The sequence below is a fragment of the Talpa occidentalis genome, unplaced genomic scaffold (genome assembly GCF_014898055.3).
Source record: "Talpa occidentalis isolate TD23 unplaced genomic scaffold, MPIMG_talOcc4v2.1 talOcc4.13, whole genome shotgun sequence".
NCBI classification, from domain to species: Eukaryota; Metazoa; Chordata; class Mammalia; order Eulipotyphla; family Talpidae; genus Talpa; species Talpa occidentalis.
In genome coordinates, this window is record NW_023601322.1 from 66,948,548 (window position 1) to 66,975,360 (window position 26,813).

The following is a 26,813-nucleotide window of genomic DNA, read 5'->3' on the forward strand; positions in this document are numbered from 1 at the left end:
TGAGAGCACTAAGACTTTAACCCCTGCACCACCAGGAAGGCCCTGTATTTTACTTCTATTGGGCTAATACAAGATTCAGAAGTCTCAATTTTTCTCAGTTCTAAATATCTACCTGTCTGCATGTATATATGAGAGCAAACTTACCATGTATGGTTGGGTAACTCCTTAGGTGAATAAGTGTTAAATGATGAGTTATAGTAAACACAAAAGGATTAAAAGGTTGAATCACATTTAAACAGGCTTGTCCAAGTTTTGGAAAACAAACTATATGGTGATTAGAGTTCAAATTTGAGTGTCACCACTAAAACATACCCAAAAGTTTGTGGTATACCTTTCAAAATATTTTAAGCTTTTTTTCACAATATGTTTCAAATAACATACATAAAACTTACAAGACAAACTTAATGCCCCTCAGGAATAAAGAACTGAACTCACCTGAACAGAAGCAGCTTCATCTGTACATTCATGGAAATCTATGGATGTTAACAAGGAATCATTTTTCTCACAGCTCTCCTGGCTGATGAGCGTGTCCGCATAGTTGGGCTGCGGGAAGATCAGATGACTCTTCCTTGAGTCTGCGGTGAGGGAGACCTCATGCGAATAGGTCTGCAGGAAAGCCTGTACTCCTTCAACACCAACGAAGCTTGAGGCCTGTAACCCTACCAACCCTCCACCTGATGTCTGGAGCAGACTTGACTTGTGACACCGCCACAGTCTGAGTGCCAGCAGTGTGATGACAAAGGCAAGGAAGACGCAGGAGACCACAGCTACCGCCACTACCAGGTACAGAGTGAGATCTGAATCATCAGAGTTGATGTGTGTCCTGATACTGTCCATGTCGGCCAGTATGTCTGGGATGCTGTCAGCCACGGCCACGGTGAGCGTGACTGTGGCCGAGAGGGGGGGCTGGCCGTGATCCTGGACCACCACCACCAGGCTCTGCTTGAGCGCATCTCTGTCCAGCAGGGCCCGCGCAGTGCGCACCTCGCCCGTGTGCAGCCCCACTGAGAAGAGCCCTGGCTCACTGGCCTTGAGCAGGCGGTAGGACAGCCAGGCGTTCTGGCCTGAGTCTCTGTCCACCGCCACCACCTTGGTCACCAGGTAGCCAGGCTCTGCAGAGCGGGGTGCCAGCTCCACGCCAGTTGAGCCATCTTTGGGGAGGGAAGGGTACAGGATCTCAGGCATGTTGTCATTCTGGTCCAGAATAAACAGGCTTAGTGACACATTGCTACTGAGTGGAGGATCCCCGCTGTCGCTGGCTGTCACCAGCAGCTTCAAGACTCGGACCTGCTCGTAATCAAAGGAGCGCAGTGCATACAGCACACCGGTATCAGAGTTGATGGAGACACAGGAGGAGAGAGATGCCTCCATGATGGTGTCCTCGGTCAGAGAGTATGTGATCTGGGCGTTGTTGCCACTGTCAGGGTCATGGGCAGTCACTGAGAAGATGGAAGCACCTCTGAGGTTGTTCTCTGGGATATAGGCTGAGTAGGAGGCATGAGTGAAAGAAGGTGGATTGTCATTAGTGTCTGCCACATGCAAAGTGATATACGTTTCAGTAGACAGAGATGGGGTTCCTAGATCTGAGGCCATCACTGTGATATTGTACAGAGAGATCTTTTCTCTGTCCAAATATTTCCATGTCAGCAACCTATAATAATTATCTATCGACTTTTCTAATTGAAAAGGCATATCATTGCCTATATAACAGACAACTTGACCATTCTTCCCAGAGTCTCTGTCATGCACATTCAAGAAGGCAATTACTGAACCAGGAAGAGTATTTTCCAAGACAGGGCTAAACAGAGATGTAATGGTCACTTCAGGTCTGTTGTCATTTACATCCTCCACTGAAATGAGCACTTTGGTCCTCCCTATAAGTCCCCCCACATCTTCAGCTTGTATTTCCATTTCATAAAATGCACATTCCTCATAATCTAGATTCCCCGTGGTTGATATTTCCCCAGTATCTCCATTAAGCTGGAACAACGGAGACTGTTTTTCACTAATCTTCCAGAATTTATATGCCACTGCTCCATTGGCTCCCTCATCCGGGTCGCTGGCTTTTACAGTAAGCAGCCTGGTGCCTGGGGGCACGTTCTCTGGGACTTTCGCTCGGTAAATCGGTTGCGCAAAAGCCGGGGCATTGTCATTCGTATCCAACACTGTCACTTGGATGCGCACTGTGCTGGAGCGACGGGGGTCGCCGCCATCAAAGGCGATGAGGACCAAGTTGTGAGCAGCCTCCTCCTCTCGGTCCAGGGTGTGCTCCAGCACCAGCTCTGGGCTTATAGATCCTTGGTGGTCTCCAGCTTGCGCATACAAGGAGAAGTGGCGGTTGGGGCTGAGCTGGTAGCTCTGGAGGGAATTCATGCCCACGTCCGGGTCCACAGCCTCTGGGAGTGGGTATCGTGTTCCAGGGGCAGCAATTTCGTTAATTTTTACTTCCAACACTTCGACCTGGAATTTTGGGTTATTATCATTTATATCTATGATTTCTATTACTATTCCAAAGAGTTTCCCTCTATCCTCAACAAGGATGTTAATATTTAAAAGACATCTCAAGCTCTGAGCGCAGAGCTCCTCCCTGTCTATCCTGCCCGCGGTGACCAAGCTGCCGCTTGGCGCGTTCAGAGCAAAGAGCTGCGTCCTACCTCTGGAGACGATGCGGACTCCGTGTCTCGCTAGCTCTTGTGACTCCAATCCCAGGTCCTTGGAGATGTTACCCACAAAGGATCCTTTGTCGCTCTCTTCTGGCACGGAGTAATGAATCTGTCCCCTCCCGATCTTCCAAAGCGTGCTCAGAAGCACGCACAGCAGGGCCAGGCGTCTGTGTCCTCGGAAATAATGGGGCGCGACCATTGTTCCTCCGCTGCGGAATCCACTCAGAATCTTCATTAGGTATATATATATATTGTTTTGTTTACCTTTTTGACGCAGCTGTGGAGATCATCTTATGGAAAGTTGGGCTGTACCAAATTTAGAGGCGCAGTTTCGCCGCAGCCCAGCAGTTGGTTTGTGGGATCTGCGGTCTTTGTGATGAGCGAGCACTGGATATCCGGGAGGCGTTTGGTTACATTTTCTCCAAGTAGGTGAACAGCGGCGCTTAGAGTCCTAAGCTGTTATTGCACGCACTTAGATATGCAATGCTGTGTGCTTGATTTCCGAGTGGAAAAAATACTACTTGTTTTTTTAGAGTTTCTTCTGATTTTATTTAATTTGTCTCTGAATCATATTTCAAAAGTAAAAGCCAAGAGGTATTTGTGACGTAGGCTTAACGTCTTGCAAAGTATTTTTAAATGGGTTAGCATCATATTTAATCACTCAAATTTCTGGATTATATTTTCTCCTTAAAAATACATTATTAAATATTTATTAGTATGAACTTAGCAGTATTGTAAATTTCTTCCATGTCTACTGGCAATTATGTAGGGAATAAGTGTCACTGAAAATTGATTCATTCTTAAACTAAAATAGGCCTACTGGAGATGACAGACTCAGAAGTTGTTCTATTTGGTTTCAACAAACTTATCATTATATTGTTTTCTGTGGAGTTGTTTCTTTTTAGTTTTATTTTTAAATGCTATTTTAATTACACATTGACTTTTAAATAATATTTTGAAGTTTCGCAGGATAAATCCTTTCAAGTTTTAAAACACCTCAAAGTACCTAAAACTTTGTTTTATCAGATATTATATTGTTTTGCTATTTTAATTAATTACTTATATTTTCTATTTGAATTTAAAATAGTTTAAAGGTACAAATGACTATATCATGAAAAGAAAATCTCCATCCTATTTGCTCACCAATGAAAGATGATTACATTTTAAAGCAGGCTTAATTAACTTTTTAAGGCAGACACATACTTTAAACCTAAATTGACCTTAACATTTTGGTCAAAAGAACCACAAAAGTACGGATACATAGTCATCACTAAAGAGTCAAAGAATGCCAGCACACAAAAAAAAGTCACTTTGCAGCATTTTGTAGGTGGCTATAGACTGAAGCAGTTGCTAAGGGAAATATAGCAAAAGACTGATACAATGTACCATTGTCTATTGTATATACTAGTATGCACATTAGATTAGCAATTCTATTTAACATTTGAAGACTTGAATATTCAATTTCTCTTTGAGCGACAGTAGAATGACTGGAGACCTCAAGCTATTTTAGTTTAGGAGTACAAAAAGGACAATTCAAAAATTATATTCCAGGAGTGGGTATCAGAGGAGATACAGAGGCAAAAACATTCTCTTTTCTTTGATGGAAGCACTTATAGAATGAACACCAATACTTCAATAATCATGAAAAACCAATATTGCAAATAAGGAGACTACGGCTTTATCTTCTGATAAGTATAATGGACCTAATGCTAAGTTAAGAGTTTTTACATGCGCTCACACGCACACACACATACACACATACACACAGTATACTGCAAACCATTTCCATGGGTACATAAATATCCAGATTAAGATACTTCACTCTAGGAGTTTTTGAAACAAAGGAGAGTAAGTATAAGAAAAAACATCAGATTGCTATGGACCCAATTCGGTAAAATCACTTAAGAGAAATACCTAATTTTACTTTAACTTCTTTTGCTTTAAAGGGTTAAATGATTTCCTACTTTTACATTGACAGTATGACCATGTTCAGAGAAAAATCATCATGTATTAAGCTATAGAAAGAAAATTTTAGGGAAAATCTCATTAGTTTTTATGGGAAAGTCTATGACATTGTCTAATGTTTCCTTTTGTAGATAAAACCACACCCTCATTGCTTTGTAAATCTGGGCATTGAAAGACACTCCCTAAGAGACACAATATTGCTTCTACATCAACCTACCTTGAAAAAAGTCACGGCAGCTTTTTGACTGGCTACCACTTTCTTAACACAACTTATTAGATATGAAGATTGAATATTATCCTGTGAATGAGGGCAACTAGGTAGATCATAAAAAGTAGATTTTCTTAAAAGAAACTCACCTGATGGGAGGTTGACTCGCTGGCATTACAAAGTGGAAATAAGGCTGCAGGTGAATCACCACAAAGTATATCCTGTCCTGAGCTCAACTGCTCATTACATTTTAGAAAATTAAACTCTGTCTTTCCAGTGTGGGCAACGCACAAATTGTAGGAATAAGGCAAAGTCCCTTCCATGTAGTTGGGGGGAACCACTGATGGTCCAGACTTGACACAGAGACCAGGCCTAAAGCAGCCCCAGGCAGAGGGGCTGGAGGAGTGTCGCAGGCGCAGGGCGATGGCCAGAATCACCGCCAGGAGGAAGAGCACAGAGATCAAGGCCAAGGCCAGCACCAAGTAAAACTGCAGCTCAGCCTGGGGGTCAGAGGGCTCAGGCTGGTCACTGAGGTCTGGCAGGGCCTCCTGCAGGCTGTCAGCGAAGACCAGGTGCAGCGTGGCGGTGGCCGAGAGCGCAGGCTGGCCCCCGTCGCGCACGGCCACCAGCAGGCGCTGTCTGGCCGCGTCCCTGTCGCCCAGCGCCCGCGCGGTGCGCACCTCGCCCGTCCGCAGCCCCAGGCTGAAGAGGCCCGGCTCGCTGGCCTGCAGCACGTGGTAGGACAGCCAGGCGTTGTGTCCAGAGTCAGCGTCCACCGCCACCACCTTGGTGACCAGGTAGCCGGGCTGCGCGGCGCGCGGCACCGTGTCGAAGAGCGCAGAGCCGTCGGGCCCCAGCGCGGGGTACAGCACCCTGGGCGCGTTGTCGTTGCGGTCGCCCACCAGCACGCGCAGGCTCGCGTTGGCGCTCAGCGGGGGCGCGCCCTGGTCGCGCGCCTGCACAGTCAGCTCGAAGGCGCGCAGCTGCTCGTGGTCGAAGGCGCGCTGCGCGAACACCACCCCGCTCTGCGCGTTCACGGACACGTAGGACGACAGCGCCTGGGGGCCCAGGTCGCTGCCCACGATGGAGTAGGACACGCGGCCGTTGGATCCCAGGTCGGGGTCAGAAGCGCTGACTTGGGCGATGGAGATCCCGGGAGGGTTGTTCTCAGCTATATGAACCAGGTAGGAAGCCTGTTGAAAAACCGGCCAGTTGTCGTTCACATCGCCGACGGGCAGGGTGATAATTACAGTGGAGGAGAGGGGTGGTTTGCCTCTGTCAGTGGCAGTAATGGAGAGATTGTACTCTGGGGTCTGCTCGCGGTCTAGAATGCCATCGGTCACTAATTTATACGTGTTTCTTGTTGAACTTAATATTTTAAACGGAACGTTACCTTCTAATTTACAGATAACTTCTCCGTTTTGTCCGGAATCTTTGTCACGTGTTTTAAACAAAGCGATGTGTGTCCCCAGCTTGGTGTCCTCCATAATAATGTCTGGTAGAGACTGGAATATTACTTCTGGTACATTGTCGTTTATGTCTAAGACTTCTATTTCCACCGTGCACTGGGCAATCATTCCTCCACCATCCCTTGCTTCCAAAACTATAGAATATTCTTTAACTTCCTCAAAGTCTAATGTATTTAAAATAGTAATTTGCCCGGTATTAGAATTTAGGTCAAAGTGGGTGACCTGGTCTGCCTCCGTGAAAGAAAAAGTGACCTCAGCATTGACACCCTCATCCTGGTCTGTGGCCGTCACACGAAGCACGGCTGTGCCTGGCAATACGTTCTCTGGAATGCCCACTCTGTAGAGTTCTTGACTGAACACTGGAGGGTTGTCGTTGGCATCAGTCACTAAGATCTGTATCTGTGCATTGCTACTCAGGGGTGGATCCCCGCCGTCCAAGGCAGTTAAGGTCAAATAGTAGGACTTCTGCTCTTCCCGGTCTAATGGCATTTTCAGGACCAGCTCTGGGTATTTACTGCCATCTAATTTCTCTTTATTCACTAGTGAGAAATGATCATTTGGGCTGAGCTGGTAATTCTGTAGCGAATTGGTACCAATATCTGCATCATGAGCGGATCCTAAAATAAATCGCGCTCCGGGTTTTGTGGATTCACTTATTTGCAGCTCAAAGGAATTTTGTGTGAATTTTGGCGTGTGGTCATTGATATCCTCGATCTCCACGTTCACGTGGTAAAAATTTAACGGATTTTCAGCAACAGCCTCAAACTCCAGAGCGCATGCTGGCTGCTTCCCGCAAATCTGCTCGCGGTCCAGCCGGCTGCTCACGAGCAGCTCCCCGCTCTCTGCGCTCACAGCGAAGTAAGGCTTCTCCGGACTGACGCGCAGCTTTCGAGTCGGTAACTCTTGGACACTGAGTCCCAGGTCCTTGGCGAGGTTCCCCACCACCGAGCCCTGGGGCAGTTCCTCGGGAATCCTGTAGCCGACCGGCTCAGAGAGCGCCCGACAGAACAAAGACAGCAGCAAGGGAAAGAGCGCCGGCCGCCGCTCAGCCCAGCTCTTCTCCCCAGCGCCTCTCCCCAGCCCGCTTGCTCCCCTCATCCCGCTCACCTGCCTGGAGACTCCAGAGTACAAGGAACCCCTGGAGCAGGTGTCCGGAGCCCCGAACAGGCTTCCTCTCCTACGTGGGGGTCAGGCTCGCTTCTTTTCCAGAGGAGGCAGCGGCGGAAAGACTCGCGCTGGCGTCTCAGAGGGAGACAGCTCTGCGGCTGTGCGCCGAGATCGCCCGCGCCAAGCTGCTCGCTTTGGCCAACAGCGGCGCCCAGAGCCCGCGCTAGCAAACTGCAGCCTCTGCTGCTTTGGTTTAAGGAGCTGCAATCATCACAGTCTTGTTCCTAACTGTACAAACTATACGGCTAACATTCGATAACGTTTGACTTGTATTAGAAACACCCTTACCCCAAATCAGGGTTTTAGAGAAATCACACAGATTTAATACATAAACACTCATTTTGACATCATCATTCCCCTATTTTCAAACCCGCACTAAAAAAGATAACAATGACATTCTTGACCTAAGTGATTTCAGAGTACAGCAATATTGAATATCTATTAGCAAACTATCGGACAAGTTTTATATTCTTTCCTTGTTTCTTTGCTTTTTGTTTTCTTTATGTTTTGGGTCCTGTACCTTCATGCTGATTTCTGAAAAATTTTCAGAATTCATCAGCAATACTGAAGTTGTCGTTAAAAGGGGGCCCAGTTTATTTTATTTTCCCCTCAATTTCCCTAATTTTACTTACCTACAAACCCTTCTCTTCTTCCCCAATACTTTCAGTTATTTGCTACCTTAGCTAAGGAAATTGCATAGCCAGAAAAGAGTTACCCTGTCTCTTTCCTTCTCATTGCACAAATATTATATTACCCTGGTTACATAAGGTAACATCAAATTCCAGAGTTACCAGGTGAATAATGTTTTTTCTTACAACACAAAATCACCAACCATGGTCTACTGCAAACCTTTAGTGTAGTATTAGGCTTCATGTGTGTAATGAATATGGATCTTGTTGAAGTTTGACACAGGCAGTTCATTGTATGCATCAACCCAGACTTCCAAGCAGAGCTAGCTTTAATAGACGATATGCTTAAAATGGATCAGGAAGCAACTTTGATTTTCAGAGTCACCAAGATACATGCAGGCAGAAGCAGTACACAGATAAAACCTCCAGACTGAAAAAACTCACCAACAGACCATGAATGAAGCACCACTTCCAACTTTTGCACTTAGGTAACATTCCACAATGACTTCAATGGAAGGAAATAGTTCCTAGGAAGTTTATTTGCAGTAGTTCATTGAGTTTAGTGATGATTTCTCCCCTTTGTTTAAAAATGTTTTAAGCATGTAATTTAAATTTGGTTGGGGATTTTCTTTTTCATAATACACGATAACCATATTTATCCATGTTAACGTATTGGTAATATGGACTTCTTCCCCAAGTGACTACATATCTGAACACTGCAGAATGAAAGAAATATATCCCACACAACTGTGCAGCCCTTTATATGCAAAGTACTACCAAACACAATACTATCCTAGAAAAAAATGTCCTTTTAATTAACACTCAAAATGTCTTAGTAATGAGCAAGACTATGTGGTCATCAATTCCTTCCAAATACTAATCTATTGAAATGTTACTTAATCCCAGACTGGATTATATCTGAATGAAATTTTCAGTAGACCCCACAAATAAACTCAACTATTGATCTAGAACTTGAGATTATAAGATGGTTTAGGAAGCCAGCATTCCCAGTCTCTCACTGGAAAGCCCCCATTACATTCACACACCTACCTGTACCAGTAAAACATCATATTGGAATCTTGTGTTAAAAATATGTAACTTCCCATTTCCCAAATGCCATTTACAATAATTGAAATGACATATATGATATTATAATTTATTGATTTTGGACAATGACCTTTAGTGTGGTATTAGATTTCATGAGTGTCATGAATACAGATCTCGGCGCAGCTTGACATATTCTAGGAATCAATCTAGGCTTCAAGAGAAGCTGCCTTTAATAAACGATTATGCTTTAAAATAGATCAAGAAGCAAATGAGATTTTCAGGGCCACTGAGGTGAAAGTGGCCTTGAAAAGTAGGACAGAGATCAAATCTTCAGAATGAAAAACATCTTCAAGAATGTTTTAATGATCGAACCTAAATGGATCATTTATAAAAAACATGAATTAAGAACAAGTTGAAAAATAGATGGAAGGTATAACAGTATGAGACTCCACTTATTCACAATCTTGTCTATAGACTTTTACTATAGAGATGATACCAAAACCTAAGTCAGTAAATATTCCAACTTAAACTATTACCACTGAAATAAACCATAGCGCTTGCTTTGCCTCTTCAAGGTGTTCCACCCTGTCTTAAAAATGCTTGTTTGGCAAAACAAAAAAGCAGTCACACAAAGATACAGTTACTCCAGGAAGCACAGATAAATGAATGACTGAACTCACCTGAACACTCTCACCTTCATCCTTACATTCATGAAAGGCTATAGATGCTAACAAAGGATCTTTTTTCTCACAGCTCTCCTGGCTGATGAGCGTGTCCGCATAGTTGGGCTGCGGGAAGATCAGGTGACTTTTCCTTGAGTCTGCGGTGAGGGAGACCTCATGCGAATAGGTCTGCAGGAAAGCCTGTACCCCGTCCACACCCGCAAAGTGAGAGGTGGGCATGCCTGCCAATACACTTTCTGAAGCCTGGAGCAGGCGCGACATGTGCCAGCGCCGCAGCCTGAGTGCCATCAGCACGATGACAAAGGCCAGGAAGACGCAGGAGACCACGGCCACCGCCACCACCAGGTACAAGGTAAGGTCGGAATCCTCAGAGTCCGCGGGGGTGCTGATGCTGCCCAGGTCAGCCAGGACATCTGGGATGCTGTCTGCCACGGCCACGGTGAGCGTGACCGTGGCCGAGAGGGGGGGCTGGCCGTGGTCCTTGACCACCACCACCAGGCTCTGCTTGAGCGCATCTCTGTCCAGCAGGGCCCGCGCAGTGCGCACCTCGCCTGTGTGCAGCCCCACTGAGAAGAGCCCTGGCTCGCTGGCCTTGAGCAGGCAGTAGGACAGCCAGGCGTTCTGGCCTGAGTCTCTGTCCACCGCCACCACCTTGGTCACCAGGTAGCCAGGCTCTGCAGAGCGGGGTGCCAGCTCCACGCCTGTGGAACCATCTGTGGGGAGGGCAGGGTACAGGATCTCTGGTGCATTGTCGTTCTGGTCCAGCACAAATATGCTCAGTGACATGTTGCTGCTGAGTGGAGGGTCCCCGCTGTCATGGGCAGTCACTGTCAATTGCAAATCACGGAACTGCTCATAGTCAAAAGAGTGCAACGCATATAGGACGCCGGTGTCAGAGTTGATGGAGAGATAGGAGGCTAGAGGTGCCCCCTGGAGCGTGTCCTTAGACAGGGAATAAGTGACACGGGCGTTCTCACCACTGTCAGGGTCATGTGCAGTCACAGAAAAGATAGAGGCTCCTCTGGGGTTGTTCTCAGGGATGTAGACAGAATAGAAGGAGTGGGGGAAAGCAGGTGGGTTATCGTTGGTGTCTGCCAAATTTATGGAAATGTGAGTTTCTGTGGACAAGGGCGGGCTCCCACCATCTGTGGCTTTCAGTGTAATGTTATACACAGAGAACTTTTCACGGTCTAGGTTGTTGGCTGTCAACAGCCTATAATAATTGTCTATCGATCTTTCTAATTTAAAAGGCACATTTTCTGATATCGTGCAGGTCACTTTGCCATTTTTCCCAGAATCTCGGTCTTGGAGGTAAAAAAGAGCAATCACTGTTCCAGGAGGAGTGTCTTCAGGGATTGAGCTGCTTACAGACGTCACGGTCACTTCTGGGGCATTGTCATTCACATCCAAAATTGTGATCAGTACTTTAGCCCTTGTCATACTACCAGGCCCATCCTGAGCCTGGACTTCCATTTCATAGTGGTCAAATTCTTCATAATCTAGGCCTTCTAATGTTGATAATTCTCCTGTATGAGAGTTCAGTTGGAATGTTTGTAAAATTTTTTGAGTTATTTTCCAAAAGGAATAGGTCACTTCTCCATTGACTCCCTCATCTGGATCCATAGCTTTTACCGTGAGCAATCTTGTGCCCACCGGCACGTTCTCGGGGACAGTCACTTGGTACAGGGGCAAAGAGAAGACGGGCGCGTGGTCATTCACGTCCACCACTGTTACTTGGATACGGGCGGTGCCAGATCGGGGTGGGTCGCCGCCGTCAGAGGCTGTGAGGAGGAGGTGGTGAACAGCCTCCTCCTCCCTGTCCAGCACCCGCTCCAGCACTAATTCCGGATATTTAGTTCCATCATCTCCAGTTTGCTCAACCAGGGAGAAGTGACCGTTGGGATTGAGCTGGTAGCTCTGGAGAGAGTTCCTCCCCACATCTGGATCTCTAGCCTCATTTAACGGAAACCGCGCTCCAGGAGACGTGTTCTCCATTATTTTTACATTCATTTCTGCCATCAAGAATCTAGGAGCATTGTCGTTAACATCCACTATTTCTACTTCTACAGGGTAAAGATTCATTTTATCTTCCATCAGGATGTTAAAGTTCACCAGGCACCGCGCGCTCTGAGCGCACAGCTCCTCCCGGTCTATCCTGCCCGCGGTGACCAAGCTCCCGCTTTTCGGATTCAGAGCAAAGAGCTGCGTCCTACCTCTGGAGACGATGCGGACTCCGCGCTCCGCCAGTTCCTGGGGCTCCAGACCCAGATCCTTGGCGATGTTACCCACAAACGACCCTTTGTCTGTCTCCTCCGGAACAGAGTAGAGAATTTGTCCAGCCCAAGCTTCCCTCAGAGTCCCCAGGAGGATCGAGAGCAGAATGAATCCTCTGTAGTCCCAGCGCCTCTGCGGAGCCGCCATTGTTGTCCTGCGCATCTTGTTTAGATTCTGGGCTACCTGCTGTTATGCTTCTGGATGCCAGTGTGTCCGCATGGAGTCCTCTGTGTTCGGAAAAGGACCCAGAATCACCAGAATAGAGACCTGGATTTGGTACTGCTTGGAAAAGAGTTTGTCTCCAGCTGGCGTTTCTTTGTGCTGGAAGGGCTCGGTGGTACTGGCGGATCTTCTGCACCATTTTCCCCTGGTTGGTGAACAGCGGCGCCCAGAGTCTTTACTAAGTTACTGCACCATATTGCAGCAGAATAACAGGTTTTTCAGAAAGTTTGATATCCTTCAAATTTCTTTGGTTTATATATCTACAATCCATATATCTCTCAAAATACATTTTAAGAAACTTCAAGTTAACGCAGCACTGTTCACGGATGGGTGTTTTTTTAATCCCAGGTATTTTTTTTTAATTATCTGCACTGCAACTTTTAAATGACTCTTGGACACTATCTCACGCTTTATTGCACATAGAGAAATATCAGCTGTTTCAGGTAAAAAAAGTATTATTTCTTTAAATAGGGTGTGAGTATACATAAGAAAGACATATAGGAATTGTTTACATCAGATTACAATAAATTTAAATTCAGTAATATTGAACGCTTACTGTATATATAGATACTATCATCTAGACTCAGAAAGTAAAAATTTCAAGTATGAAATTCCACAAAGGATTTTCCATACAGTTTTTTACTGTATGGAATCTTAGAAATAATTAAGTTCAATGTTTTCTTTTTAATAATTTTAAAAATAAGAGGGAATTGCCTTGTCCTTGACAATATTTAGTAGTAGACCCTATGTCACAGTGCAAGTTTCCTCACTCCCAGTCCTTGAGAAGGCAGTAGGCAACTGTGATCAACTTTGATAGATGCTCAGAAAGCATCATCTGATATGAGGTGATGAAGTGAGAAGCCAAGCACAGCAATAATTAGCTATAAAAGTCACTCATTTTGTACAGAAGGTAGACATTTGCAGAGATTCTGCTGACTGTGGATTCATGAGAAAGTGGGTATTGGCTTGACTGCTCCTTTTCATTATGCAATTCTAAGAATTATTCTACCTTATTCCAGAATGACTGAGAAAAGGTGGCTCTCTGGACAGTCTTTGAGCATACCTGCAGGACTGAGAGACTCCTTAGCGGTACTCATTCTCCACAAATGTTAATGAATAAAACTCATTTGTTGATGGATCTGGGGTTACCCTCAACCAGTAGAAATAAAGCAAAGTTCCTTCACTATAGCTGCAGGAGAAAAGAGAGTGACTTACTCTGGAATGAATACCTGGCAAGAAAAAGCTTGGCTTTTTAAATTATTTTAAACTTAGGGGAGTGGTTAGCATTGTCAGGAGGAGAAACCAGAATAAACACTGAAAATTCTTAGCTTATTTGGTGAGATGTTCCTAAGTAAGCAATCTATTTCTGCTCTGTTGTGGCACTGCTCCAAAATATCGGGAATACTTTGAGTAAAGTGCTGTTTTGATTAATCAAAAATAATTCAGTCATGTTTACTTTCACCAAATAGATAAAAGAACTTTTTGATCTAAGGAACCTATACGAGTATTACAGATTAATTCCATAAACAGAAGCTAAGTATTATTTGTTTAAAAGTAATTTTGAACTTGTTGAAGTAAGCAAAAGATATGATCTTTAAAGATCATAAGTAATTGTTGCCATTTTCGAACCAAACTTTCATCTGTTGATATTATGACTCCCAAATTTGCTATCTTTTCCTATATGATACTTCAAATGTCTCAATCACATTTATTTCTTTTATTATTTTAAAAAATCTTAACTTACAAATTCTGGGTAGCTTCTCTGAAACTAAATAATTAAAATCTAGAAAAATGGGATTGTAGGCATAATTTGTACATAAAGCACACTTTAGGGAGCAAATAGTTTCATTAACTCTAGCAATCAAGTTTTCTAAGTTAGTTTACAATGTAAAATTAAGCATTAAAGTATTCTACTAGACCACTGAGATATGTTTAAATATAACATAAGCCTTCTATATAAAATCAAAATAATTTTATACTTTAAAAGAGAGTAGGTTATATTTTTGATTTATTGGGAAGAATCTAGACATTCATTTGTTTGCCTGCATTCAAAAATTCTATGGAAAGTCTATTTGACTTTGCAGGCATTGAATTATTTATATTTTCTCCTGTCTTTATGGAAGTATTTTCTGTTGAAGAACCATTTGTTTGGAATTGTGTTTAGGTTTTCCTTCCCAAACAAAGGCGTGGGTATTTTCCAATGATCCCTCTAAGATTTTACTCCTTCCCTTTGACAACTGCCACCTTAGCAGAAGTTTGATCAGAAACAAGTGGTTTTCACAGATGATAAAATAGCCCAACACTGGGTAGCTTTCCCCCTGATACTCCAAAATTTAGAATGTGTTCAAAATCATAGACTGCCTATCATATTAATAATATCTTTATGGCATGTAGGTAAAAAGAGCTTCATTTAGCTAGAATTTAGAGAATGCCATGATTGCCTAATTCAACACTTGGTCAGTCCACATGCATAAATGACTACTGTAAGAGTAAAATCTGATCTATTTTCTGTCTGTCAGTAAAATATTTTATTTGTGTAAATGAAATGGTCACAGGTAACTGAGATAAGAGGATATGTCAGCCTACTTATCCCAGTTAGTGAGCAGAGAACAGAAACCAATCTACTATCTATGAAACCCAGTTAGTGATCTTTGCTTATAACAATGGAGATTCACTAACTAAACCCAGTTAGTAATCTAGCTTAAATTGTTCAGATTGGGATATAATGAAATGATATTTACAATCATAGAATGTATGAAACCAACATAATATTTGTATAAGACATCAGCTGATTCCTAAGACCAACACTAAAGATTCAAAATCTTTAAAATTGTTATTTACTATTAAATTCTGGTTAAGATCATCAAAGAATTATATAAAAATGTCCGAAACAATCAGATGTGAAAATATGTATGATTGGAATATCTCGGTTATATAAATTTGTAATCTTGAAGTAAATTATAAGTACGATACTGATTCAGAAAACATGTATGTATTACCCTTAGCAGCTAATTTAAAGACATCATCTCAATATTACCTTTATGAAGACTCACAACTTCAGATTACAAAGGTTCTCATTTACTTTCAACATATCTTCTCATTTATTTTTACACATGTATACTAAATTTAGATGCACAAATGGCCACACATTGTATTATCAATTCATAGACTCCTTCAGCTCAGGATTAGAAAAGACCTTGGCAATTAGTAGTTCAACAACTCATCACATTATATTATCTCCTATATTCCATTAATTCTAGGCCATCAACTTTTTTTTAAAAAAGATTTATTTTTATTTATTTATACAAGCACTGGGCACAGTCAGAAGCACAGGAGGGTGAGAGAATTCACCAGAGCCAGAGCGGGTAGCAGGGCAGCAGGAGAGGTCTGAGCGTCATCATGTGGGACCCTCCTCATGTGGGACCCTCCTCCGGTGGCTGGGGAGCAGCTGGGGATCAAACTGGTGCTGCAGAGGCCGCAGGCAGCCTCGCAACCCAAGGTTCAACGGCTGCGCCATCGGGGAGGCCCAATTCTAGGCCATCAACTTTTGAAAAGCACCAATAATAGAATTTCCTACCTCTTTAGAAACCCATTTCCTGCTAGAGGAATTCTGACAACTCAAAACTGCTTTTTTCTACTCACCAACGCACTGTTTCATTTAACCCTTTGGGTCAAGATGAATTTGACTGATCATTTTTATTTTTTTTTTAAAGAGGCATGTATTTTTATTTATTTATTTATGATTTATTTATTTGTTTGTTTGTTTGTTTTGTTTATACATGCACTGGGTACAGTCAGAAGCGCGGGAGGGTGAGAGAATTCACCAGAGCCAGAGCGGGGAGCAGAGCAGGCAGAAGGACCGAAGTACACTGCTGAGGGGAGCAGCGGGCGGCAGGAGAGGTCTGCGCACCATGTGGGACCCTCCTCTGGTGGCCGGGGAGCAGCCAGGGGATCAAACTGGCGCCGCAGAGGCTGTGGGCAGCTTCGCAACCCAGCGCTCAACCGCTGCGCCACCGGGGAGGCCCTGACTAATCATTTTTAAATAACAACCCTTCATTTCTTAAGTATTTGAATAGAGTTCCCAAATGACAAAAAAATCTTGCTTTATCTGGGTTAAACATACTAAATTATTAAAATCCTTATATGAACATTTTCAATCCTTTATTCTCCCATTCATGAGTCAGTTTTCATTTTTGGAGATAAATCCTGTAAACCTGTAAGTGGACACTACTGAGTATATTTTAAAATTCATTTTCATTTTAAAATATTATCAACCACACACATTGTAGTACATATATAGTTATGCACTCATATTTATTTGTACACATATATTTATTTGTACTTATATATAATAGGACTTATATTTATTAATTATTCAGTAATTATAATCATGCTATCAAAAATGCTTGTTGATTATGCAATTTGAAGAAAAACACTTTATAAAATTATTTTATTTTCTTTCCCAAGAATTTGTGTGAGGAAGATAACTCAAGTCGTTTTTTATTTAAATTGTAATTTGAAGACTGTAGATATTGCAACTAACCTGAAGTGAGTAACAGTACCAGGAATGTTTTTCAGGTCTTTTAACTTCAGAGATTAGGTCTTCCTTGGTACAGATGTCAGCTACTCTTACTTTTATAAAAATGTTTGATTCCCAAGTATTTTTTTAAAGATTTATGTATTCATTTATACAAGAACCAGGGTACAGGCCAGAGGTGTGGGAGGGTGAGAGGATTCACCAGAGACAGAGTGGGGAACAGAACAGGCTGACTGACTGAAATATGCTGCTGAGGGGAGCAGCAGGCGAGACAGGAGAGGTCTGCCATGCCATGTGGGATTCTCGCTGGGGGGCCAGGATCGAACCCATGCTGCAAGGCTGTGGACAGCTTTACAGAGCAGTGAAAGTCTCTCACAAATATCCATCATTTTGAAAAATGCTTGTTATTAAAGAGTAAGCATTAGGGGTGAAACAAGAGCTTGATCTTCCTTAACAGAGGCTAAATTCCTTTTTTTTCACAGCACAAAAAGAAAATTTCAGAAATGTCACATAATAAAGAAAAAGTCCCTAAGAAACAAGATGTATGTATGCAACCAAAGGCACAAAGAGTTTGCTAAGAAAAAAGTGAAGGAAATCTAGGTCATACATGAGGATTTGCTCATGAAATTTGAGAAAAATGAGATTTAATAGAGTTCTATTGATATAAAAGAAAAACTTACTGCAAAAGACTAAGAAAACTAAGGATCAATTAAAGAGAATTTTAAACTTTCCAGACCAAGTGAAACAAATAAAGCCAATAACCTCACCTCAACAAGGGTGTCTTCCTCCTTACAAAATCCTGAATCTTCCTGAATCAGAAGAGGCTCACTTTTCTCACAGCTCTCCTGGCTGATGAGCGTGTCCGCATAGTTGGGCTGAGGGAAGATCAGGTGACTCTTCCTTGAGTCTGCAGTGAGGGAGACCTCATGCGAATAGGTCTGCAGGAAAGCCCGCACCCGTCCACGCCCACAAAGTGTGAGGTGGGCACCCCAGCCAATCCGACTCCTGAAGCGTGGAGCAGGCGTGAAGTATGCCAGCGCCTGAGTCTGAGCGCCATCAGCATGATGACAAAGGCAAGAAAGATGCAAGAGACCACGGCCACCGCCACCACCAGGTACAAGGTAAGGTCAGAATCTTCGGGGTCAGCTGAGGGCTGGAGGCTGCTCAGGTCAGCCAGGACATCTGGGATGCTGTCCGCCACAGCCACAGTAAGTGTCACAGTGGCTGAGAGGGGTGGCCGGCCATGGTCCTGGACCACCACCACTAGGCTCTGCTTGAGCGCATCTCTGTCCAGCAGGGCCCGCGCTGTGCGCACCTCACCTGTGTGCAGCCCCACTGAGAAAAGCCCTGGCTCGCTGGCCTTGAGCAGGCGGTAGGACAGCCAGGCGTTCTGGCCTGAGTCTCTGTCCACTGCCACCACCTTGGTCACCAGGTAGCCAGGCTCTGCAGAGCGGGGTGCCAGTTCCACGCCTGTGGAGCCATCTGTGGGGAAGGCAGGGTACAGGATCTCAGGTGTGTTGTCATTCTGGTCCAGCACAAATATGCTCAGTGACACATTGCTGCTGAGTGGAGGGTCCCCACTGTCATGAGCAGTCACTGTTAATTCCAGGTCGCGGAACTGCTCATAATTAAAGGAGCATAGTGCATATAGGACTCCGGTGTCAGAGTTGATGGAGACATAGGAAGACAGAGGTACACCCTGAATGGTATCTTCAACCAGGGTGTAGGTGACCTGGGCATTTTCATCACTGTCAGGGTCATGTGCAGTCAAGGAGAAGATGGAGGCACCTCTGGGATTGTTTTCAGGGACGTAGACAGAGTAAGAGGAGTGGGAAAAGGCTGGTGGGTTGTCATTGGTGTCTGCTACATTTAGGGTGATGAGCATTTCTGTAGACAGTGGTGGCATTCCTTTGTCCATGGCCATCACAGTGATGTTGTACAAGGGCACCTGCTCTCGATCTAGCACTTTATTGGTCACCAATCGGTAATAATTGTCTACTGACTTTTCCAGTTGAAATGGCAGACCTTTTGAGATGGAACATGTTACCAGGCCATTCAGTCCTGAGTCTCGATCGTGTACTTGAAAAAGAGCTATTACCGTCCCTGGAGGTGTACTTTCCGCAACTGATCTGCTTCCAGATGTAACTACCACTTCTGGTATATTGTCATTCACATCCAAAATAGTTATTAAGACCTTTGCTCTGTCTTGTAAACCTGGCTGATCCCGGGCCTCAACATCTAGCTCATAAAAGCTTGAGTCCTCGTAGTCTAGATTTGCAGAAGTCGATATCTCTCCAGTCAAAACATTCAGACAGAAAATCTTTGAAATCTTTTCTGTTATCTTCACGAAGGAATATGTTACTTCTGCATGGACTCCTTCATCCTGGTCTGTGGCATTTACCGACAGCACTGGTGTACCTACTGGCAGATTTTCAGGAACACTCACATGGTAGACAGGTTGAGTAAACACTGGAGCATTGTCATTGACATCGAGGACAGTTACCAGAATCCGTGCCATGCCTGAGCGGGCAGGGACACCACCATCTATGGCAGTAAGGACCAGGCGGTGGATGGCCTCTCCCTCCCGGTCCAGGGCATTCTCCAGCACCAGCTCTGGGTATTTGCGCCCATTGGCTTCACTTTGCACGTTCACTGAGAAGTGACTATTTGCACTGAGCTTGAAGCTCTGAAGATTGTTCATTCCCACATCAGGGTCATAGACTTCTATTAGTGGAAAACGAGAGGATGGAGCTGCATTTTCGGGAATTTTCACCTCTAGTTCTTCACTTGAGAATACGGGTGCATTATCATTAATATCTATTATTTCCACTTCTACTGGATAAAGATTCAGCTTATCCTCAAAGAGGATGTTAAAACTCACCAGGCACCGCGCGCTCTGAGCGCAGAGCTCCTCCCGGTCTATCCTGCCCGCGGTGACCAAGCTGCCGCTCCCCGGGTTCAGAGCAAAAAGCTGCGTCCTACCTCTGGAGACGATGCGGGCTCCGCGCTCCGTCAGCTCCTGGGGCTCCAGCCCGAGATCACTGGCGATGTTACCCACGAAGGAGCCTTTGTCCAGCTCCTCAGGAACGGAGTAACGGATGTGTCCGGCCCCAACCCCACACAGCCTCCCCAGGAGCAGGAAGAGTACCACTAACCCGCTGTGGTGCCGGCGCCTTTGCAGAGCCGCCATTACTGGCTGCTTCTTGACTTTCCTGGGACTATGAGTAGGTGGAACAGATTCGCATCGCTTTCAGGCTTCTCAGAATTAGAGGTCGAGGTCCATAAACAAGCAGAGATCAGATGCGTTGAGTTTTAGGTCAGAATTTCTGAGCACCTGGAGAGTTTCCGTGTCTGATCTGCTTTGTGCTTGGAGGCTATTAACTCGGGTTTTCTTTGCTTTCCTTACCCAGTTAGTGAACAGCGACACTTAGAGTCTGAACTTAATACTACACCATTTAGTGAAACCATCATAAACAGCATCTTATTTCTGCTAAATCTGCACAGATCACAAGCAATAATATTTCTCTTCCCAAGAATGAGAAGTATTTGGAAGAATAAAGGAGCCTATCCTGAATAATTTTAATGTCCCCTGGAATTTACCATTCATTTTTTGTGATTTTCTTTGAACTTGGATAACAGAAATAATATTAAACTGTTCTATAAAGTTTGAATCACTGCACTCCACCATTATTTATACTTGACCCATTTGCAACAGACATTAACAAACACAAACGTATTTGGATCCAGCCCATTAGTGCAAGATATAAGTGTTGCCATTTTTAGATGCAATCATTAATTTGTGTTAACATAGACAAAGAACTGTTATAATTTAGGCAATAATTTGTGTTACCTATAAAATGCAGAGGAAGTGAAAATACATAAGAGATAGTGAAAAATATATATTATATCTGAAACATGGTTTAGGATTGATTGCATTGAAATTACTAGATTATGTAGATTTGTGTTTAAGTATATATAGATATGACTCACAATGAGAGTGTGAGATACTAATGTATTAAAATGTTTTAGGGTAAATTGTTTTAGGGTTAATAATATTTTCAAGAACATCACAAAGTGACTTTCTATAAAAACCAATTGCAGCACAGAAAATTGAGCAAAGAATTTCTAACATACTTGTTATAGACCCAGAAAAATCAATAAAATACAGTAATGTAAGGACATACTTAGTCTGTATACTTTTTTAGCTCCAAAATGATTAATTGAAACTTAATTATACTTATTGGAAGAAAGGACTTTGGAATAACTCACCTGTTGCAAATTGACTGAATTAGAAGTCATTTTGGGATTGGCATTACTGGTACTTTCAAACCAAGATGCTTCATCACATAGAAGATCCTGTGGTGAGGCATGTTCAGGCTTTATATTGAGAAATTTAAACTCAGTCTTTGAGGAATGCAAAGCAGCACACAGATTGTAGGAGTAAGGTAATGTCCCTTCACCATAGTTGGGGAGAACCACAGGTCCAGTCTTGGAGCACACACCAGACTGAAAGCAACTCCAGCGGTTGAGGCTGGAACGTCTCAGGCTCAAGGCAATGGCCAGAATCACCGCCAGGAGGAAGAGCACAGAGATCAAGGCCAAGGCCAGCACCAAGTAAAACTGCAGCTCAGCCTGGGGGTCAGAGGGCTCAGGCTGGTCACTGAGGTCTGGCAGGGCCTCCTGCAGGCTGTCAGCGAAGACCAGGTGCAGCGTGGCGGTGGCCGAGAGCGCAGGCTGGCCCCCGTCGCGCACGGCCACCAGCAGGCGCTGTCTGGCCGCGTCCCTGTCGCCCAGCGCCCGCGCGGTGCGCACCTCGCCCGTCCGCAGCCCCAGGCTGAAGAGGCCCGGCTCGCTGGCCTGCAGCACGTGGTAGGACAGCCAGGCGTTGTGTCCAGAGTCAGCGTCCACCGCCACCACCTTGGTGACCAGGTAGCCGGGCTGCGCGGCGCGCGGCACCGTGTCGAAGAGCGCAGAGCCGTCGGGCCCCAGCGCGGGGTACAGCACCCTGGGCGCGTTGTCGTTGCGGTCGCCCACCAGCACGCGCAGGCTCGCGTTGGCGCTCAGCGGGGGCGCGCCCTGGTCGCGCGCCTGCACAGTCAGCTCGAAGGCGCGCAGCTGCTCGTGGTCGAAGGCGCGCTGCGCGAACACCACCCCGCTCTGCGCGTTCACGGACACGTAGGACGACAGCGCCTGGGGGCCCAGGTCGCTGCCCACGATGGAGTAGGACACGCGGCCGTTGGGTCCCAGGTCGGGGTCGGAGGCGCTGACTTGGGCGATGGAGATCCCGGGAGGGTTGTTTTCGGCCACGTGAACCACGTAGGAGGCCTGATGGAAAACCGGCCAGTTGTCATTGACATCAGCAACATTTAAAGTGATACTTTTGTTGGAGCATAGGGGAGGCCTGCCCCTGTCGGTGGCTGTGATAGTGAGATTGTATTCTGGAATTTGCTCTCGATCTAGGGTTCCATCTGTCACTAACTTGTATGTGTTTTTTGTATCTTGAACTATTTTAAATGGGGATTTTCCATTTAGTTGGCATAGGATTTCCCCATTAAGTCCAGAATCTCGATCATGTGTTTTGATCAGGGCAACAACTGTTCCCAGTTTGACATCTTCTTGTATATGTTTAGATTCAGAATCCAGGGTTATTTCAGGAGCATTGTCATTTTCATCCAAAATATCTATTTGTATTTTACAATGTGCAGTGTGACGCCCACCGTCTTTTGCCTCAACCCCAATTGTGTAGCTCTCTCTCTTTTCAAAGTCTAGTCCTCCAGCAGTGGTGAGTTCCCCTGTTTTTCTGTCTAGCTTGAACAAGTGCCTCACTTCCTTATCAATATTGATGAAAGCATAGGTGATCTCAGCATTGATGCCCTCATCTGAGTCAGTGGCTGTCACTCTTAGCACAGAGGAGCCCACGGGCAAGTTTTCTGCAACACTGACCCTGTATAGATCCTGGGTGAACACTGGGGTGTTATCATTTGCATCTGCCACAACTACCACGATTTGGGTAGTGCAGCTTCTGGCAGGCTCACCCCCATCCACAGCTGTGAGGAGCAGGTGGTAGTGGGACTGCTCCTCCCTGTCCAGGGGAGTCTTCACTACCAGTTCAGGGTACCTACTGCCATCTGGATTCTCCTTCTGGAGCAAAGAGAAGTGTGGGTCTGGGCTGAGGTAGTACTGCTGCAGGGAATTCACACCTACATCTGAATCCTGAGCAGATTCCAGGGCAAAGGTGGCTCCAGGTAGGGCCATTTCACTGATTTCCAGCTCAGTAATATTTCTGCTAAAGGTCGGTGGGTTGTCGTTGACATCCTGAATGCCCACAGTTATATGAAAAAAGTTCAAAGGATTTTCAGCGACCATTTCAAATTCCAGAACACACGTTGACTTCTTGCCACAAATCTGCTCTCGGTCTATACGGTCGCTCACAAGTAAGTCCCCATTCTCGGGGTTCACTGTAAAGAATTTCTTCTCTGAACTAACCCGCAGCTTCCGAGCAGGCAAATCTTGCACGCTAAGCCCCAGATCCTTGGCGAGGTTCCCCACCAGTGAGTCCCTGGCCAGCTCCTCGGGAATAGAGTAGCGGATCTGCTCGGAGAGCGCCCGGCAGAACAAAGACAGCAGGAAGAGAAACTGCATTTGCCTCGGCCCCGCCCTGCCCTTGGGTCCCAAGCGATTCCCCATCCCGCTCTCCACGCCTTTACCTTTCTGATTCCGAAGAGCTGAAATCGCTAAATGAGCCCAAGAATTCTTTGGCAGGAGGGGTTCTGATTTGTCTTGATGAGCGGATTCTTTGATAGATATCTCCGCGGCAGGGAGCAGGAGAGTGCACAACGCTCTGATTTCCCTGGTCGCCTGGAGATTCCTTCGCTTTGGGAAGAACTGATACCTCGCCCAGAACTAGCCAACAGCGGCACCCGGCGCCTCGGCTGCAGAAGTGCAGTCGTGGTTGCTAAAATCAGTTCCAATGAAGGAGCAGGCTAGAAAAAATTCTAGTGTTCAGATGCAGATTCTCATTCTTCCCATTTTACCAGGATATTAACGTTTTAAATTTGACCATCTTTTGTTTCTGGCTGTCATTTCTTTAAATTTGAACTTCATCCATCCAAATCAAATCATCTTTTACTTGTAAAAGAACAGAGACCCTTGGAGATGTTTGTTGGAAAGTCTTGTTCTTAGTTTTCATAAAATGGCCATAATTACATCTTACTTGCATTCTTTAGTAGAATTGAGGACTCAGTAAAATAATATATAGAAAATTATATGAATGAAAGATAGTGGTGGCACTGGGTGTGATATGAAAATTCTTCTATCAGCTTGGTATGCATTATTATTCCACCCTATTTCCTTTTCTTCTGACTTGTAAAAGTTATAAGTATAATAGCTTTTGGTTTTATCCTATGTCTCATTTTCTCTCATCTCCCCCAAATAACTGATATGTAAGTAAGGAGATCAACTGTCCTTATAAAACAGTAGTATTGCAAGAAGCAACAATTTCTTTCCTTCTTAGCTTCCAAAGTATCTGCTTTACATTAAATGACTATGATTTTAAAGCCATTTCACTAATTTTATTTTCCCATTCTATATTGACATTGTCTTTAATTGTCCTATTTCTTCTCAAGTAGCTTAACAATGGTAGGTTATTTGGATTTGGGGAGTAAAGTATGAGTTCTTATAATATTCTGAAGAAAATAATCTGTGTTTCTATTTTTCCTGGATCAAGAAGTTACTATCTGGGGCCTCCCTGGTGGCGCAGCGTTGAGCGCTAGGTTGCAAAGCTGCCCACAGCCTCTGCAGCGCCGGTTTGATCCCCAGCCGCTGGGTGAGGGTCCCACATGGCGCGCAGACCTCTCCTGCCACGCCCGCTGCTCCCCTCAGCAGTGTACTTTGGTCCTTCTGCCTGCTTTGCTCCCTGCTCTGACTCTGGTGAATTCTCTCACCCTCCCGCGTTTCTGACTGCACCCAGTGCTTGTATAAATAAATAAATAGATCTTTTTTTAAAAAAAGTTACTATCTGACCATCCTTCTTGTTGCTGACACTCTTCCCTTGTCAACAAACATGTTGATTTCCATGTTCCTATACATGGTTTACAGTTTTAATTCCATTTCCAAATCAGGAATCTTCCTAAAGAAATTATTTTTTAACCCACATGATACGCTTTCATTCTAAAATTTGGCAGGTTTGTAGCAACATTGAACTCATCTTATAGCAGAATAGCACGAGAGCATTTTACACTGCTCATTGTACCCAAGACTCGACAGAAATTCAGTGGCATCACTACTTTATACAAATATAAAGAAAACCACAACTGACTCAAGAATTTGCTCCAGAACATGACTGAGAAAATGACTTTCACCACAGTGTGAACACCTCAGCTAGTACAAGAATGTTACCTTTTCAGAGTGCACGTGAAATGGAAGATTCAAATATTTAAAAGAGTATTTGGATCAGAGTGTGTGGATCAAGCATTTCATCATAAAATCTCTTGAGGCTTATTGAGGTTTAAAAGATATTTTTGTTACATGAAAAAGTTAACTCGGGACAACATACTTGAATAGACAACCTTTTCTTGAAAAATAGTGGAAAAGTGAGTTTTCATGTAGGGGTGAATGATGTCAGTATCTACCATACAGATTTCCTTGTTAGTCTTTGCACACATGTACAATTCAGTGTATCTACACATTTTACTGAGGTCAAAATTGCCCATATATAATTGTATCCCCTTTAAAGAAATGATTGAAAAATACAAATTAAGTTAGCCTAGGTTCCCAAGTATATCAACACACCTATCACCAGTAATATAACATACTTCAATAATAATATTTTATGGCCATTTCCCCACCTGTTCATATTGCAGCTGATGTCCCACAAAACTGGAAATATTGAAAGATCCTTTTAAAAGAATATTTGAAGATCAGAGCCCAAAATGAAGAGGGTAGTTGTTCCATTACACAACACATACTTAGGCAATTTGAGACTGATAGTCCAGCATTTCACTAGGGAAAAATCTATTAATTTAAGGTCAGTCCACCCCTGGGAGATAAATTTTAAAATTTCAAACATTTTAAAGTTTGATTTCCCAAATACAAATCCTAGATTCTGATTATAAAGAAGAATTGAACCCACGATTGCAGAAATGCAAACATTTGGGCAGATATTGATTCTAAAAAGTGAAGGGGCTACCTGTAACTGGATGATGTCAGGTGGATGTTATGTTTGTATTTAATGAATGTAATAGTATCTACTCATGATATTTTAAACTGCATCACAAAATGGAGCACAAGTCTAAGGTTTCTTCTTATTGACTCTTCTCTCAAAATATTTACATGTCCAACAATTAATAGCTTAACCCAAATTTCCAGATTTTAAAATGCCACAGATATTACCATTGCTGTTATATTACAATTGGTTTTTCTGATAATTATTATGCAAAAGTTTTCTGAATTCTTCCATTGATTTATGCCCGTGATATATGTTATTTACTCATGCAAAAGTGGGTATACTAAAATATCAATGCTACATAATATCCTTTCCAAGACATGATTACTATTGGTGTTAAGCAAGTATAGAAAAGAGAGTATTACATCTAACAATTTAAACTAATCAAACAACTCTTCCATAAACATAGCAACAATCCGAGTATAAAAAAGTCTTTGGATACCATAGTTAAGCTTAACCACTTTTTAAAAAGTACTTGTTTCATCAAAGTCCATGGATATCAGCTAGCTATTCTAAAATATCCATATATTGAAAAAGAAGATGCTAAATACGAAATATGATTTGGAAACAGATGATGAAAGCACCAGTTATCAAATCAAGTTACGTTCTAAATGAAGTAATGAATGCTTCTCTATTTACATAATTAACCAATATTTAATGTGGCAGCAAAATTATTGAAGAAACAAATGAAATATTCCAAGCATCCCTACCAAAAAAGAAAACTCA

General features: G+C 43.8%; 2 protein-coding genes and 1 long non-coding RNA gene across 23 annotated transcripts in view; 1 reads left to right on the forward strand and 2 right to left on the reverse strand.

Annotated features, from left to right (window-relative positions):
• The window catches only part of LOC119243347 (protocadherin gamma-C4), a 177,396-nt gene that overhangs the window by 100,131 nt on the left and 50,452 nt on the right, over positions 1 to 26,813 (reverse strand). For 2 of the 21 annotated variants that reach the window (XM_054694311.1, XM_054694308.1), the window contains exon 1: positions 21,134 to 26,808. The exons of 12 other annotated variants lie outside the window; for them this stretch is intronic. In XM_054694311.1, coding sequence (XP_054550286.1) covers positions 21,134 to 23,551 — 2,418 coding nt within the window. In that variant the 5' untranslated portion in view covers positions 23,552 to 26,808. 7 more of the 21 variants (XM_037509088.2, XM_037509087.2, XM_054694310.1 and 4 more) reach the window with 4 other exon arrangements.
• LOC129145624 (uncharacterized) lies at positions 473 to 10,022 on the forward strand. The gene is made up of 3 exons (XR_008551428.1): positions 473 to 783; positions 2,941 to 3,088; positions 9,902 to 10,022. It is a non-coding gene; the product is annotated as an uncharacterized LOC129145624 (long non-coding RNA).
• On the reverse strand, positions 17,703 to 21,123 carry LOC119243351 (protocadherin gamma-A6-like). The gene has a single exon (XM_037509108.2). The coding sequence runs from the start codon at positions 20,052 to 20,054 to the stop codon at positions 17,751 to 17,753; it is 2,304 nt and encodes a 767-aa protein (XP_037365005.2). The 5' UTR covers positions 20,055 to 21,123; the 3' UTR covers positions 17,703 to 17,750.

Coding starts and splice junctions, on each gene's coding strand:
- LOC119243351 (XM_037509108.2), bottom strand. CDS start 20,054: ATGGCGGCTCTGCAAAGGCGCCGGCACCACAGCGGGTTAGTGGTACTC.